The 18,350-nt window shown below is 44.4% G+C and overlaps 1 protein-coding gene across 1 annotated transcript in view; it reads right to left on the minus strand.

Moving 5' to 3' along the window:
• PLPP4 (phospholipid phosphatase 4) overlaps window positions 1-18,139 on the minus strand; it is a 109,260-nt gene extending 91,121 nt beyond the window's left edge. Inside the window, exon 1 of the mRNA XM_040624606.1 lies at window positions 18,084-18,139. Coding sequence (XP_040480540.1) covers window positions 18,084-18,139 — 56 coding nt within the window. The remainder of the gene's footprint in view (window positions 1-18,083) is intronic.
• Between the last annotated feature and the right edge of the window lie 211 nt (window positions 18,140-18,350).

An 18,350-nucleotide genomic window follows, 5' to 3' on the forward strand; every position in this document is an offset into this window, starting at 1 on the left:
ACGGGATCCCAACAGGATGGGGAACGGACAAGCCCAAACGTGCAGAACTGATGCCTCAGGAGGAGCAAAGGAAGTCAGCTGCCCCAGCAGCCTGTGCAGCCAGGAGTCAAGAGACCGGGGTTCTAGGCTCAGCTCTGCCCCTGAACAAGAAGGAGGATCTGAGTAAGGCCCTCTGGGAGACAAAGCAGGGGAAGATGGATGAGACAATGCCTAGAGCCAGGTCAGGTCAGACACTGGGTATAATATAATCCACTCAGGGGTGCCTTCTGGTAAAATGTCAACGTTCCATTTGCTCAGTGTGTGTCAATCCCCTTCGTGTCCATGATTTCACAGGGGTTGTCGGGGTCATTTCATTATCAGAAAGCCACACTACCAATCCCTTCTCTTTCCCTCTGCACCCAAATCTGCTGTGAATTGTTCCAGCTTATAAAATACTCAAGTTAAATTTTTCACAGAAAGCACTTTCATCTCACTTATTAGCAGTGTGACACTGGGCATGTTCTTTAACCTTTCTAAGCCTTGGTTTTGTCATCCCAAAATATGAAGAATTATAAATTTCTATCTCACAGGGCTGTGTGAAGGCTTAAGGAGTCTAAAGTGCCACAACCCACTGCCCAGCATATAGTAAGTGCTCAATAAATAGGAGTTATCATCACCCATCATCCCCAGAACCAAACCACCCCAGTTGGCTACTTTTGGCAAACAGTAAGAGGATCTTTTGTTAGGAAGAAATCAAAGTGGGGATCTTTTCATGTTATTTTTCATGAGTCAGTGTTCATATTTTTAAAGTCCAGTTTAATATGTTCTCATTACATGACTGGAAATCTTCATTGGTCCACAAAACTGAATTAAAGCACAACACAGTCAGGAACCAAGTATGTCCATCATTAAATAAAAAAACAGATGTGGGTCTTCTATATAACACTGTCATCAGTATTATATATATTCATTCAGGGCTGATACGTTCAGACCAGATAACACAGAAAAGCAAATTCTGAGCCAAGCCTTGGAAAATATAGGTAGGATTTTAGATAGGCAAAGAAGAGGCCCCTTGAATGATGACTCGGAAAACCACAAAAATATTCACAGGTAAAAGAAAGAATCAATAGATCTTTTAAAAATATAATTTTATATATTAAAAAACATAAACATTGTGTCCAAGAAAAATTTGCAAAATCTTTTTTAAAGAGACATCCAGTTGAAGATGGCTGACTGAACCCATTCATTTTGCCTCTCTTCCCTCTCAAAAAACACGACTGAAAAGAAAGAAAACATAAAGAAATCCATAGCCGGTCTGAAGAGCCTTAAGGGGTACCAATCCCCAAAGCAGAAGTGGGGGGAGGAATTATGAAAAGGAGAAAGCAGATAGAAATAAAACACTGGATAATACAAAAAAGGTGAAACCTCCCCAAAAAGGAGTTCAGCCAGAGAAGGGGAACCTAAAATTCTGTGTACAAACTCCCTTCAAATTATTGGCTAACTCAGACATTGCAACGTGTAGAACGAGACTCCAAGGACCCCACTGGAAAGTAACAGCCACAGTCTAAAAGTAAAGCAGAAATTTCAGCAGCTAGCCAGTGCCTAGAGATAGAGTTTGGACTTGAAGTTTTTCCAAGTTAGACTTTCTCCTGAAACCTCAGAAGAGCCAAACTACAGTAATAAAAAGCACATCCCAGAACTAAAAAATGCACCCTAGGATCAAAGGCAAAACCAAGACAGAATATACAAACATAGCCTAGAACCAAGGTTCTAAGGATGAAGGTGACCCAACAGTAAATTAACTTCCTGCAATTAACTTCCTGCAAGAACAAAATTCAACACTCATTAGCAGATAATAATGATCTAGCTTCTCTATAATGTATGATCCATAATGTCCAATATGCAATAAAAAATTACTACACATGTAAAGGAAGGAGTAAAATCTGAACCATAATCAACAGGAAAAAAAATCAGAACCCTAGATCACCCTGATGATGGAATTAGCAGAAAAGGACTTTCTATTACAAATACATTAACAGATTATAGGGAAAGATGAAGAGAATAGATGCATAAGTAGAAAATATCAACAACAACAAAAAACTAACACTCAAAAAAGAACCAAATGGAAATTCTGGAACTGAAAAAAATTAACATCTGAAATAAAATATTTATTGCATGGATTTGGCAGCAGAATAGACATAGCAGAAAATAAAGAACAGGTGAATTTGGAGATAAGTCAATAGAAATTATCTTAAACTGAGCCACGGAAGAAAGAGATAACAACAACAACAACAACAACAAAAATAGAACACAGCATCCAAGACTTGTGGAATAATACAGAACTGTCTAACATCCGTGTAACAGAAGAAATATTTGAAAAAATAATGCCTTATAAATACTTAACTGATGAAAGACATCAAACCATTGCTCTGAGAAACTCCATGAACCCAAGCAGGAAATATACAATGAAAGCAACCTAGACAAATCATAGTCTAATTGCTAAAAACCAAAGGTGAAGAGAAACTCTTAAAAGCAGCCAATGAGAAAAACACATGATATTCAGGAAAGCAACAATGACCAGGACAGGTGACTTCTCATCATGAAATGGCATCTACAAGACAATTCCAAAGCTATCTCTAAATTCCTGAAAGAAAACTGTCACCCTAGAATTCTACATCCAACAAAAATACCTTACAAAATAAAGACAATTCCAACAGAACAAAAGCCAAGAGAATTCATTTCTAGCAAATATGCTCTACAAGACAAGCTAAAGGGGGGCACCTGGGTGGCTCAGTCGTAAAGCATCTGGCTTCCACTCAGGGCGTGATCCAGGGTCCTGGAATCGAGCCCCACATCAGGCTCCCTGCTCTGCTGGAAGCCTGCTTCTTCCTCTCCTACTCCCCCTGCTTGTGTTCCCTCTCTCACTGGCTGTCTCTCTCTCTGTCAAATAAATAAATAAAATCGAAAGAAAGAAGGAAGGAAGGAAGGAAGGAAGGAAGGAAGGAAGGAAGGAAAGAAAGAAAGAAAGAAAGAAAGAAAGAAAGAAAGAAAGGGAGGGAAAGAAGAGCTAAAGGAAGTGCTTCAGGCTGAAGGGATATAATCCTAAAGGAAAAACCAAATCTGAAAGAAGTAATAAAGAGCACTGGAAATGGTAAGTATGTGGGTAAATATTTTTTATGTAATTTCTATAAAGGTATATTGATTAAGACAAAAACATGTTTTCTGTGACTTATACATAGAAATGAGTTCTATGACAACGTATCAAAGGCATAAGGAAAGAAATGAAAGTATGCTGTCATAAGATTTTTACATTGTATTTGAAATGGTGTAATATTGACTTAATGATAACAGGTAAAAGATGTATAATGTAATCTCTAGAGAAACTGCTAACATTTTTGAAGAGGTGTAGCTAAAAATAAAATAAAGGAGTTAAATGGAATATTTACAAATATTAACCTAAAAGAAAAGAGAAAAAAAAGGACAAAAAAGAGGGCAAATAAAAAACAAATAACAAGGTGGGAAACTTACTAACCATATCAATAATTGCATTAAATGTAAGTGGCTTAACCACTCCAATTAAATGGCAGAGATTGGCCATATTGCATAAAATTTAAAGGTACAACTAAATGCTGCTTATAAGAGGCATACATTAAACATAAAAATACAGATAGGTTGGAAGTAAAAGGATGAGAAATACATTCTGTGCAGACATTAATCTCAAGAAATATAATGTAGCTATATATTGTATTAGATAAAATATACTTCAAGATAAGGAATATTAACACAAAGATGAAAACTTCCTAATAATAAAAGCTTCATCCAAAGGAAATAAAATTTAAGAACACTAACCTGAAATACAGACATAGGAATTCTGACCTCCAAATCACTAAGGGAAAAAAAGGAAGGCAGCAAAGAAAACTTGAACTATTCAGCCAGAAGCAAGAAATTAGGGGAACAAACCAAATGAAGCACCACAAAAAGAAAACACAGAATAAGCTGGCAGCAATATGGGAAAATATTAGTTATTTCCCAAAATAATGTAAATGCTCTAATTACCCTAGTTTGAGAGGTGGCAAATCTTTACATTAAAAAGACCAAATTAGGGGCACCTGGTTGGCTCAGTGGGTAGAGCATGCCACTCTTCATCTCAGTCATGAGTTTGAGCCCCATTTTGGGTGTAGAGATTACCTTAACAAAGAAAAGACCAAATTAAGAAGAATGAATTTTTTAAAGTGAGAATATAGAGGATCTGAATAGTACAGTTAACTTGCTTTAATATATTTAGAGCTCTGTACCCACCAAACACAAACTATGCAGTATGTTCAAGCTGTATAAATTTACAAAAATTGACCATGTATATGGCCACACGGGAAATCAGAACAAATTATAAAACACAAAAATCACACAAACCACTCTCTCTGATCTCAATACAATGAAATTATTGTATCATTATCCCTGTATCTAAGACCCGGGAACTAAAGCACAGAGATAAAGCAACTTCCAAGTTCACACAGACAGTAAATAGAAAATTAATGCTTTGAATCCAGGTATCCTGGCTCTGGAGCTTAGAGTCTTAACCTCTGTGCTATGTTTGTTCCCAGAAATAAGGGGTCATACACCTTAGAATTGAACTTGTAATAGAATTCACTTGCAATTCCATGGACAGATGGAAATTTGCATCTGATAATGGTATCACTGAAAAACAATGTCTGTTTCACAACTGAAAAACCATACAGAAGCAAAAATTTAAATCTTCTACCTCACTCCATAAATAAAAATAAATTTCCAATATATTAAAGAATTAAAATTAAAGAACAAAGTATAAAATACTAGACAATACAGAATAATATTTCTATTTTAGATGAAAAAAGCCTTTCTAAATAGGACAGAAACTCTGAAACCATAAAGGGAAAAACTGATAGATTTAACTACATAAAAATTAAAATGTGCACAATAATAGAAATTGCAGGGACGCCTGGGTAGCTCAGCTGGTTAAGTGTCTGACTCTTGATTTCAGCTCAGGTCATGATCTCAGGGTTGTGAGATTGAGCCCCACTCCATGTGGGCCTGCTTGGAATTCTCTCTCTCCCTCTGCCCCTCCCCCCACACAAGCACACACATGCTCTCTCTCTCTCTCAAAAAAAAAAAAATTAAATAATAGAAATTGCATAGAAACTTAAAAGTCAACCATAGGAGCTCAGCTGGTTAAGCATCTGACTCTTGATCTTGGCTCAGGTCTTGGTCTCAGGGTCATGAGTTCAAGCCCTGAATTGGGCTCTATACTAGATATGGAGAGTACTTAAAATAAAATAAAATAAAATAAAATAAAATAAAATAAAATAAAAATAAAATAAAAGTCAACCACAGACACAGAGAAATATTTGCAACATATGAAAGAAGAGATTCATATTTTTAAGGCAGAAAGCACTCATACACATCAGTAAGATAAATTTAATGATCTAAAAAAAGCATGAATTAAGGAAAATGATATTTCACTAAAGAAATACAAATTGGCCAAAAGACACATGAAAAGATGTTCAACATCACTCATCATCAGGGAAATGCAAATCAAAACCACAATGAGATATCACCTCACATTTGTCAAAATGGCTAAAATCAATAATGCAGGGAACAAGTGTTGGCAAGGGTGTGGGAAAAAGGAACCCTCGCACACTGCTGGTGGGAATGCAAACTGGTACGGCCATTGTGGAAAACAGTATGGAGATTCCTCAAAAAGTTAAAAACAGATCCAGTAATTGTCCTACAGGTTATCTACTCAAAAAATATAAAAACACTAATTTAAAGGGATACATGCACCCCTACGTTTATAGCAAAATTATATACAATAGCCAAATTACAGAAGCAGCCTAGATGCCCATTGATGAAGCAGGTGTGATATATATATATATATACACACACATACACACACATATATATATGATGGACTATTATTCAGCCATAAAAAGAATGAAATCTTGCCATTTGCAATGATGTGGATAGAACTAGAGAGTATTATGCTAAGCAAAATAAATCAGAGAAAGACAAATACCATATGATTTCATTCATATGTCCAATTTAAGAGACAAATGAACAAAGGAAAAAGAGAGAGAAACAAGCCAAGAAACAGATTTTTAACTTCAGAGAACAAATGATGGTCACCAGAGGGAAGATGAGTGGGGGATGGGTGAAACAGGTGACGGGGATTAAGAAGTGCACTTGTGATGAGTACCTGGTGATGTATGGAATTGTTGAATCACTATGTTGTACACCTGAAACTAATATAACACTGTATGCTAACTATGCTGGAATTAAAACTTAATAAAAAAAAAAGAAATACAAATTGCCAATACAAGAGTGAAAAGATGCAAATGTTATACTCTGTCCTGTGGTATAAATATTAAAACATGACCAACGTCCAGCATTGGCAAGGATGTCGGAAAAGAGAATGCAGGCATGTACATAGCCCTCTGGATGCACAATTTGGCAGTGTCCGTCAGAGTTTTAAATGCACATGGCCTTTGACCAAGAAATTTCATTTGCAAAAGTTTATCACAGCAATATTTTAACAGGTGCCCTACAGAGTAGAAGCACAATTACGATACTGTTTGCTGTAGGAAAAAAATGAAAAGACCTGAAAATTCCATGAGAAGGTTAACAGAATGAAACACTGCACAGCCAGTAAAAAGACTCAAGTAGGTCTAAGTTAAGTCAAAAACTTTCAACTACAGAAAAAATGTGTTCTCAGTTTTTTCTTAAATTTTTTATTTTATACTTACTTATATTTTATTATATGCAAATATGATATATATAAAATACGTAATATTTTTGGTGTGTGTGTATATATATATATATATATGAATGAACTATAGCTAAGCACATGGATGAATCTCAGAAATGTGCCAAGCAAAATATTCACACAAAAGAGTACACAGTGTTTAAAAGTTTTTGACTTTAAAAAGTGAAAGGAGGGGCGCCTGGCTACCTCAGTCGATAGACCGTGAAACTCGACCTCAGGATGATGAGTTTGAGCCCCATGTTGGGCAGGGAGCCTACTTGAAAAAAATTGTAAAAAAATAAAGTAAATAAAAATAAAAAGTGAAGGGAACAGAACTGGCACAGAGGGTAGGCAGTTCCACAAGCCTTACGCTTTTTGCGTTGTTTTAATTTTCACAACTATTTTATAATTTAAAAAAAAATGCTTAAGTGAGGAGAAACATCCATTCCCACCACATACACGTACTTTCGTGTAATCCTTTCTAATATTTGCCCAAATCAAACAGATTTCCCATAGATTTTTTTTTAAAGATTTTATTTATTTATTTGACAGAGACAGAGACAGCCAGCGAGAGAGGGAACACAAGCATGGGGAGTGGGAGAGGAAGAAGCAGGCTCATAGCGGAGGAGCCTGATGTGGGGCTCGATCCCATAATGCCGGGATCACGCCCTGAGCCGAAGGCAGATGCTTAACGACTGCGCCACCCAGGTGCCCCCCATAGATTTGATTTTGAGATCGATTTTTTATAGTACTTTTTCCCCTCGACTATTACACCATAGAATGTTAGCATGTTTCTTTCTGATTCTCAAAATGATTATTTTAAATTGACGTACGGTATTCTCTTGTGTCCATAATTTATCAAACTATTCAAGTGTTGACCGTTTGAGTTTTAATTTATTTTATTTTTATTTGACAAATATGTTTGCTTTGTATGGAATACAGCAGTGAGTATCTTCATACATGAGGATTTTTGCATTTCTACCTCGGTGCCTCAATATATTTTTCTAAGAGTTCCAAGTCAAAAGGCAGGAATAATTTCACAGCTGTCTATGCACTGTAATACCACTCTTCAAGGGGGTTACGTCCATTTACGATTCCACCTGCAGCCTTGGGTCACATCTGCTTCACTGCAACCTTCTACATCTGGATGTTCATCTTTATTTTCCGGTTTTCCTTTTGATATTTTAGTTGCTATTAAATATAGAAAGGTGGAGGGGCGCCTGGGTGGCTCAGTTAATTAAGTGTCCGACTCCTGGTTTCAGATCAGGTCATGATCTCAGGGTCCTGAGATTGAGCCCCGTGTCAGGCTCCACGCTCAGCATGGAGTCTGCTTGAGATTCTGTCTCTCCCTCTCCCTCTGCCCCTACCCCCTTCTCGAGCTCATCCTCGTGCTCTCTCTTCCTCTCAAATAAATAAATCTTTTAAAAAATATATAGAAAGGCTGATTTTTGACACAGTCCTGCTTCAGATATTTCTAAAGCAATCACAAAAGATCACCCAGTGCCCTACCTAAGGATATTTCATTAGCTTCTTTCTCCCCCGCCCAACAGGAAACTTCTATACTGACCTTTCTGATTATGTATGAAAGTAATGAATGTTTACCGTAAAATAATGTGGACAACAAACAGTCTGAAGAAAAAAGCAAATGTTATACAATCCCATCAGCCCAAAATAACCACCATTAAGGTTTTGTTGTATATCTTTATAGCTCTTTTTCTTACAGATACAAACACAGATTGATTTAATTACACTACCACATGAAAGTAGCATTATGCACACTTATGTGACCTACTTTTGATCACTTCACAACAGTTTAGGGATATCTTCCCATGTCCACAAATAGTTGTCTACATCACTAATTTCAATGGCTGCGCATTCTTTTGTCCTGGTTAATCTATACACAATGTTATTCTGTGGTTTTCAGACACATATTTTGCATTTCTGTGTGGAAAGCAAAGTTTTATTTTTATTTTTATTTTATTTTATTTTTAGATTTTATTTATGTATTTGACAGAGAGACAGCCAGCCAGCGAGAGAGGGGACACAAGCAGGGGGAGTGGGAGAGGAAGAAGCAGGCTCCCAGCGGAGGAGCCCGATGTGGGGCTCGATCCCAGGACTCTGGGATCACGCCCTGAGCCAAAGGCAGACGCTTAACGACTGAGCCACCCAGGCGCCCCGGAAAGCACAGTTTAAAAGGTGTAATAGTTATTTGTATACTAACAAGTTTCCTGTTAGTTCTGCCGCCCATTTTTCTCTTAAAGAGCTCTTCTCTTTTCTTATGGATTGGTAAGAGCTTTCTGTACAGGAGGAGCATAACTCTCACCTCTGTAAGTTAGGACAACAGTATCACCTTCCGGGAGGTTGTAAGGATTAAGTTGTCTAAGGGGTGACAAGTGCCTGGAACAAAGTGGGTGCACGGTAAGTGTTACAGCTTGCCTCCTGTCCTCTCTCTACAAGCAAAGTGGACATATAGGTCAATTAAAGATACCTACACACACATATATATATGTATTGACCATTTCTTTTTTTCAATGATCTCTTGGAAGATTATTCAGAATGGTCCCCCAAAACTTCCTAAATCCTAGTTCAAGGCTCAGCTCCCCTGTGTGCTGAAAGCTGCATTCCTCTTCTTCTTATTCCATTGTGGTATTAGGGGATGTCTTTCATTGACCTCCAACACCACCTCCCCACAGGAAGGAAGATGGCGCAATGGATGGAGCTTGGCTCGAAGACCTACCAGGTGGCAGTTCTGCTGTAGGCACCTGTCACACATTACATTACTTCAACTTTACAGCCTCCTGATGGGTGATACGCTTGTCCCCACTTTACAGATGCGAAAGCGAGAGCGCATCCTTACAACCAGCAGCCAGGAAATAGTTCCCAAGCCCTCACGTTGACTAGGGGGTCATGTGGCCCGCCCGCCTGCCGAGTGGGGACCCAGCTCTTGACTTCCTCATGTCGTTCATCAGGCCCGTCACAGACTCTCACAAAACAGCTGCTCAACAGATGGAGATTAAGGCAGAATGTAGACGACGTCTCTATTTCGGAGGTAGAGCTAGACAAAGAAAAGCCCAATGAGTAACCTAGCACTTCCACGCCTAGGTATACACCCAACAGAAATTACAAATTACGTTCACCCAAAAAAACAACAGCAGCATCACGCTTACTAGCCCAAACCAACAAATAACCCAAATATCCCTAAGCAGTAAAATAAGGAGAGAAAGAGGTAGAGTCATGCCGCGAAATACTCTACGGCAACAAGAATTAACGACTACAACTAAGTACGACAGGTGAGTCTCCGGAACACGCTGAGCATGACAGTCACACACAAGAGGTCACACCGTGCGAGTCGATTTACACAGACTTCAAAAATGATGTTCGAAGCCAGGGTGGGGGAGCCCCAGGGGGCAGCGCGATGGGGCTCGATGGGTAGATACTGGGGAGCCGTGCAATTATAAATCATGCATGTTTTTCCTTGTGTATATTATTTTTAGATAGAGCTAAATGCAATTCCTCTTTTTGTAGGTCGAAACAGTCAAATATCAGCAATTGCATAGGGTTCGAACTAACACTTTAATAAAAACGTTTTTAAAACCCTCTCGTAAAGGAGGAAAGAAACGTCTAGCATTGATTGGCAGACTGCTACTTTTCTGAAAACCAGCCTGCGTGCTCCTGCAGCTTCTGACCCTGTTTCTCGTTCCTTTGTCTTCGGCGGGGACAGAAAAACAACGCGTCCCTCATGTCTGCAGGACAGCTTTTCGCGGTCATATGCTGAAAGACAGTGACATGGCCATCCCCAGGCTCAGAGCCTCAGATTCTCTCTGCCCCCTGCTCACCCATACCGGACATCTCCATGCCCCTCGACACCTCTGTGCCTTCAGTGGGCTGATGAGAACACGCTGGTAGGTATGGTTCTGGGTGAATCTTCCTCCTCGCCGTGAACCAGGGTTTCTAATTCATCCATGGAACACCGAGATTGTATTTTTTAAGAAAATAACTATGACTAAGATGATTTTCATATTTAAAAACACTATCATAGGAAAATAGAAGTAGGGAGCTTTTATGAGCCTTGTGTGGGTCATAAAAGGCATAATCCTTATAACTAATTGAGATAACTTTACCTACAAGTTACGAAACTAATGACCTCCTTTTTGCCATGTTACAAGCATTTATCTCCCTGTGGCAAAGCATCATCAATTCTCAGAATTCTGGGTTCAGCAGACTCACTTTACAGTGGCAAATAATATTTCAAACAGAAGGCTGCTTCATTTGTCAGATGACAAGGCAGAAGCCTTCCCCGGGAGGGGGTAGGCGCTCGGCACACTCAGCCCAGCAGCGACTGGGGGTGGAGAGGCTGTCTGATGGAAAACTCCCTGTACTGGGCTTCTCACGGAGCCCTGGGTGATGAACACAGACTTGGAAGTAAACGATAGGAAGGCAGCATTTTCCTTCCTCACGCTCCAAGGCAATTCTGCTGATACCCCTTCTGATTCAATGTCCTACAATCGCTGTTGTAAACGGCCAGCGATTTAAGTGACCGATGAGAAAGTACAGCGCTGAGACCACCCCTTCATTAGACAGTGAGCCAGCCACACTGCTCTACGGGGTACGACCCATTGAATGAGCTCACGGCAAGTTCCATACTTCACTGACGGGGGCGAAAAGGAATCCTTTGAAATATATTTAAACAAGTTTACTATTTTCTAGAACTCCTGTAGTAAATCATTTGGAATCAGGGTGTCGTTAACTACCTATAGCGTTTCTCTTTAGTGTATGTTATGGATTCATATCAATAAAAGGACAGTGGTCATAACGTTACCATTTGCTGAGCACCCGTGATGAGCTGAATACGCTCTCATTTAATACTCTCATTCATGGGGACTGCTGATATTCCTGTCAAACAGATGGGGAAACAAGGATCTAAGCTGGATAAATGCTTTCCTGAAAGGCTCCCACAAGTCAGGATTCAAGCCTCAGAAGTCAAGGCCACAATCATGGCCATGGGGCTACAAGGCCATTGAGACACTACCAGTAAGTAAGAGAGATTCACAGGAGTGGGGAGATGGCATCTCATTTTTGTTCTGTGTGCTGTAGGCTCTTAAAGCCTCTTATGTACTAACGTCCCGTGTGACGTTAAGGATTGTTCTCATTTCCCACATGAAGAAATTTGAGATTCAGAGATTTTAGGCAACTTGCGAATGAGTGGGCACAGCCAAAATCCAAACACAGACCTGCCTAGCTCCAAAGTCCATGGGCTTTCATTATGCCACTTTGCCTCAGGTGACTCGTTTCTAGAAAGCAAGCAAAACTATTCCAGGTGTATTAGCCGGATGGAACAGACCTGTTTCCCAGCAGCTAATCAATCCTCCACATCGTCGTTAACACACGAAGTTTCCTTCTGTCCCACAAAGTCCACTGCCAATGGCATGACTCTCCAGGGCAGCTGTCCCACTGCTCGCATGCTGCGGCTCTGTCATCACGAGGCTCCATGCTCGCCCCCGACGGAGAAGGACAATGACAGGCCACTAAGGGATTTACGCCGCCTCAATGTGCCACATGGTCCCTAGGGGTTTGGGAAGGGTAGTCGCCTGTCTGGCCAGAAAGGAGGAAAGAACCAGAAGAGACCCTCCTACCACAACAGGGTGTAGACTGCATGCCAGCGGTTCCCAAATGAGGTGGACAGAAGGAGCCCCTGTTGAAATGTTTGGGCCACCCTCCCAAACGTTGATCCGGTTAAGTGTGAACTGAGCCCCAGGCAATTCTGATGCAGGTGGTCAGCAAACCACCCTTGAGGAAGCTTGTCCTGCACTGAAGCTGATTGCTCTGAGGGCTACATGACCAGCAGAAATCGAGTGCAATCTGGGGAGCACTCATGAGGCACTGACCACATTCGTGACAAGGAAGGCCTGGCTGGAAATACAAAGAAAGCAACAAAGATAACAATACAGTCCCAGCCCCCACCGTCCAACAGTTAGCAGTCTGGAGCCAGACGTGGAGACGGCTGACCACAACCCAAGACAGAATAACACACAGGCCCCCTGAAAGCACAGCGGGGCACAGCGGTGGCAGCAGAGCTGGGTACTGTCACTTACAAAAGTCAACAGGGCCTCTGTACTGAAGGGAGCTGTCACTTTCCACCACTGGGCAAGCGTCTGAGCATGATGCTGTTTTGATTCAAACCTCCCCGGGCCCCCCACTTATGCTCCTAAGGGAATGTCCATGCTTCCTGGCAGGGCACTGAGACCATCCGCATTCTTGTCCCAGACTCTATCTCCTGCCACTCTCACCAGCCACCTCCAAACCCACACACTGCGCTGAGGCCACACCTGGTGACCTGATCCCCACCCGAAATATGCCTCTAGACCTCCCGGCCTTTGCTCCGGGACATTCTGTCCCTAGGAATGTCCTCGGGCCAGGCCCCTGCACACCTGCCACTCGATGCTCGAGGCTCAGGGAGATACGAGCTCTGGGCAGCCTTCCCGGGCCCCCGTCTCCTCCTCCCCCTCCCTCTGGGACTCATCATTCTCTCTCTCTCAATGAACTGAGGACTTTGCTCCAACTACCACAACCGTCCCCGGCCTACAGCCCTAGACGGGACTCTGACGGGTAATAATGAAAGACACGTTCCTTTCTGTCAATATTCCAAAAAGCTACCTGACAGCCAGTCCCCTCAAGCAAATCACCTGGGCCAGCGAAAGTGCCAAGTTTCCCCGGGTCTGTCTGGAATTATACCAACCAAAGTGTACCAATGAAGGGGAAGGAAAATAATCAGCACGAGTGCCTACACCCGGAAGAGGCCAAAGAAGCATCTATCCGTCAACTGGATGAATGATGAAAATGTTTGAAGGCAAAACTTTCGAAGCCAGTGATTACACTGGGGAAAATAACAAAGAGCGGTCCGCACAGTGGACCTGTGAGCTCTCGGGAGCCCCCAGCCTTCCTTCTCAAACATCCCCAGCACCCAGCACAGGCCCCCGGCACAGGAAGTGCTCCAAGCAGGATGCAGGACTGATCTGGGTTGAGGCAAATGCCATTCATTACCTGAGCGACGCGGTGTCCCGAGCAGCCCCACAGCTCCTAACGGGCCATCCCAGACAGGGGGCCACCCAGGGCCCCAGAGGGGAGAGAGAGGAGGAGGGAGGGACTGAGGACCCCAGGGAACCCAGGTTCACGGGGGAAAGACGTAGATCACCTTCCCCCTCCGTCAGCATTTCTGATGGTCGTCATGTTCCCAGAGTCCTTTCTGCAGTGCTAGGAATAAAGGGTTTCCCGGACACACTGATGTCCCGGAGGCAAGGGCCAATAGGTGCACGAGCGTGTCGGCCACCCAGTTCTGTAATACTACCATTTAGGTTCTGACCTGCAATTTCCTCTCCACATCTCACCCTCTGGGCTCCAGAGACCTAAGGAAGACCCTTCAAAATCTGTACCATGTCCTAATTCCATCTCGTAGGGAATGGGAACCACAACCACCACCACCCTCTTTGAAATGTCACCCTAAGAGCCCGATGTGAGAACCAGAGTGACAGCCCTTTCCACACATCATTCTAGGCCGTTCACTTACTTCTTCGGAGACAACGGGCCATCTAAGGGGATGGCTTCGTGGATGCAGTCACTTTTGCTCTAGTTCTGGAAGCCTGGTGCTGGACACATTCTATCTCAGTGGCTGACAGCCTGGGGACATGGGGTCAACCGCCTGTTCCGATCCAGACTATTCCTCCTGCTAGCTGAGTGTCTTCAGGCAAGCTACTTACCCTGCCTAAACCTTGGTTTCTTTATCTGTAAAGTGGGGAGAGCGAAGAGTGTCCACCTCAACTGAGACAAGACGAGAGAAATTCCACGGAATGCCCTCTGCACCGTAAAGCCCTGAGTGCCCCACGCCGGCTGTTATTTTTTCTGAAGCAGTCTAGCGAGGTGTCTGAGAGTCCAGATGACGCAGAAGGGGCATCTACACTTAGATCTCAGAGCGGCCCTTCTTAGCTCTGCGACTCGGGCCGTTCCCTAACCTGTCTGTGCTTCAACCTCTTCGTGCATGAGCTCGGCGGCCACGATGTCCCCTCCCTCAGGTGTGTATAAGGCTTAAATGGTATGTGTGATCATCCTCATGACTGCCCGGCACATAATAAGCCTTCAATAAACGGCATTTACGTAGCAGCGATGGTAATAAAAGGGGAGGTAATAGACTCTGCAGGGCTGTTGACTGACCACCTCGTATCCACACCACGCTTGCTCATCAAGGTCCGGTGCTGGCTTCGCACGTGCACAGGAGCTCAAGGGATCTCTGCTGGAGTCTTGGGCGGCAGCAGGACAGAGGAAGCCCACTGGAGACCCTTCTCTCTGCACCGCCCACCATCCACAAGTAAGAGCAAACGGGCTCCAGGCCAGCTTCCAAGCACTAAATGCAGACTCAAAGCTACACATTACACTTTGATTTTTCCAAAACACTGGCGTCCTCAAACCAATTTATTTCCTGTTAGGTTAAGCTTTACGTGCCAGCCCTGATTTGCATTACCTGTTACTAATTTTCTTCCCAGTGGTTTGAACTTCTTAGGCAGGGCTGCCCAAAAGGCACCGCTCACCTCTTGGATGGTCAACGGGGGTCTCCTGGAGAGCATTCTCTTGGGCTCCTGAGTCACCGCACCTCAGCACTAAACCTGGCCTAGAGACAGAGAACTGGTTCCCTAAGGTGAAAGAAGAAGCATACAGCCATATAACATATAACCTACGACCTAAGGGTCCAAAGCTGCATCGCAGTAGTGCTAACTTCAGATTCCCGGGAGCAGGTGGGCACCAGGTGGTGGGATCCTGAGCTCACACAGAGCAACTATAACCCAAGAACAGGTGCACGCCCAGGTGATAGTTCCCCCAGAGGCACAAGCTGGCAAAGAAGCAAGGTATCTTCCCCCCAAAAAAGATGATTTTCTTATCATGAGAAACAGGGTACCCACACCAGGGAGCAGCAGAGATGAACTTTTCACAGCAGCAGCGAAGTGGATTCAGCTTGCCCGGAGGGACGTTCTCAACCTACTCAGGCAAGGCCCTGCTACCAAGACCACCGTCTTCATGAGCAGAGGTGGATATGAACCACAGAATCCTGCCATCAGACGAGGGCCGGCAAAAGGAAGAATAAAACTGCCCCCAAAGTCAGCTTCTGTCATCTCACCAGAAGCTTATCTAAGGAAACAAAGGGTCATCTGTATCTGTGAGCGCCCAGCCTGTCCTTCCGGAAGTCGTTATCCGCCTGATGATAACAGCATCTGAACATCCAAGGTTCCCACCCAGGGAGTCTCCCAGCGATACCAGAGCTGGTCTTTGCAGGTCAAAGCGCTACACGCTGGACCCACTGCTAATATGTCCAATTGATATGAAATCAGGGAATCATCCAAAAACACCATCAAGGCCCAATTGTTTCCCTTTGGGTGAGAATAGTTCCCCATTAATTAATAAACGGGAAGTTTGGAAAAAAGAATATAAACCGCCTGTCTGATTTTTACATAACATTCTTTGAGGAAGCAAAAATCACATAAAACAATAATTATCACGTTTTCAAATCCACTGCACAGACCATCATATATTTGTAAACAGCTCATAAACGTTTGGGGGAATATGTGAAGGGAAATCTGAAAACAATATAAATATTTGCATACTGTTAGGCCCTTTTTTTTTTATCTGACAATTCCCAGCAGCAATCAAACCAGGCAGTCTACAAGCCTACCTCACTTTATTTCACCATTACTCACACGCATATTCACCAAACAAATGTTAAATCCTACCATGCACTGAACACTATTTTATCATTTCTATCACATAATAATTTAATGGGATTTAGCCTATCTGCCAACTGGAAACTGTCCCCATCTGATCACATGGTAATCACTAGTTTTAATGTATATTCCAAAGGTAGAAAAAATTGAGTAAGAGAAGGGAAAAGCATTTTGTTTTGTTTTGGTTTTGTCTTCCCGAATGCATCAAAACCCAGCTGAAGTTCTCATTCCTTCTTCCCACTGAATAACAGCAGTGTTTAGTCAGAAGCCGGGAGAGGGGGCTTGCCTGCATCTGGGGGAACTCACCGCCCTTTATGATGGTGTGAATAAATACTCTGGATGAATTTAATCCCTAGGAAAGAAAAACATGCAAGAAAGGGTCTTTCTTTCCATGTGTATACCCTGGGCTGCAGGACCAGAAGTCAACTCACAGCCTCCCACCTGCCATCAACGACTCGGGATTGGGGCAGGAATCCATAGGGGCCTCCTGTTTGGAATGGCTGCATGGGCTTTTCAAAAGAACACAGCAAGTCCAGAAAGTTCATGCAACTTTAATATTTAAAACGTGTCAGAAAACAGCCATGGGCAGAGGGGAAAAGATAACCTGACCAGCTCCTGTAGGGTCAAGTGCAGCTATGGAGCCTGTGTGACAAGAGATCAAAGGGACTGCGGATCGAGTCTGAGCTGTGGTGCTTTCAGGCTTTGCATCGGAAAGGCAGAGACACGACAGCTCCCTGCCGCTTGGGCCCGGGAGGCCGGTGGGTAGCGGGTCCCCGGGGCGCCCTGGGGTTCAGACATCTCTGAAGGAGCCTGTGCCGGAGCCCCCTCCTCTTTCCAAGATCGCTATTTCTAGGTACCAGCCGTTCGGAGCCACCAGGGGCATTTCGCTGCTTTCCCTAAGAGCCCCCGCGCGCACCCTAAGCGGACAAGGGCTCCGCACTGAGCTCGGGGCATATGGAGCCCGTACTTCGGGCTGCGGTCCCCGACTTCCCGAGCCTCCGCAGCAACAGTTTTCCAGCCGGAGAAGTACCGCAAACGTCTGCTGGGAAAACGCTCACCTGAACCCCGGGGCGTTAAAGCCAGGGACACGGGAGGAGATGGAGCCTGGCCCTGGGTACGGCGAGGGACGATGGGAGAAGGGCCAGGAGGAAGGACTGCAAACGTCGGGCTCAGAAGATCGCACCCAAGGAGAAACTTCCCGAGGGCGCGAGCGAGGTTGCGCGCCCGCTTCCAGGGGAGCAGCCCGGATTCCCCGGGCAGCTGGTGCGCAGCCCGCGACAGGCGCAGGCGAGGGAACTCGAGCGGCGGCCGGTCCCGCTCCCCGGCGCGATGGGGGTGGCGGGAGCGAGTCTTAGTCCGGCTTACGCGAGCCCCTCCGTGCCCAGGGATCCAGGAAGGGGACCAGGAGGGTCCCGTAGGACACATCCCGGGCACTGGGTGGGGAGGACACCTCGAATCCAGGCCCGGAAGGGACGCGGTGGCGCAAACAAAGTTGGGGCGCAGAGACGCTCGGTCCGTGGGTCCCCGCGTCCGCGCGCCCCCGCCCGCGTGGCGCCACTACTTACACGAAGACCCCGAAGAGCAGGGCTCGGACCCCGATCTCGATGGCCAGCTCCCGCATGGTGCGGCCAGAGCAGTTCCCGGGGCGGCGGCGGCTGGTGCTCTCGGCGACTCTCGCAGCTCGACCGGCGCCGGCTCTCCAGACCCGGGGCGGCGAGGGAGGCGCGCTCCAGGCCGCGGGCGGGGGCGGGAGGCGGGCGCCGGGCGGGGGCGGGCGGGCGCTGGGGAGGGCTCAGCCCAAACCACCAAACGCCGGCCCAGGGGCTCGCGGA

This window comes from Ursus maritimus, unplaced genomic scaffold, assembly GCF_017311325.1.
Source record: "Ursus maritimus isolate PB19 unplaced genomic scaffold, ASM1731132v1 scaffold_7, whole genome shotgun sequence".
Taxonomy (NCBI): Eukaryota; Metazoa; Chordata; class Mammalia; order Carnivora; family Ursidae; genus Ursus; species Ursus maritimus.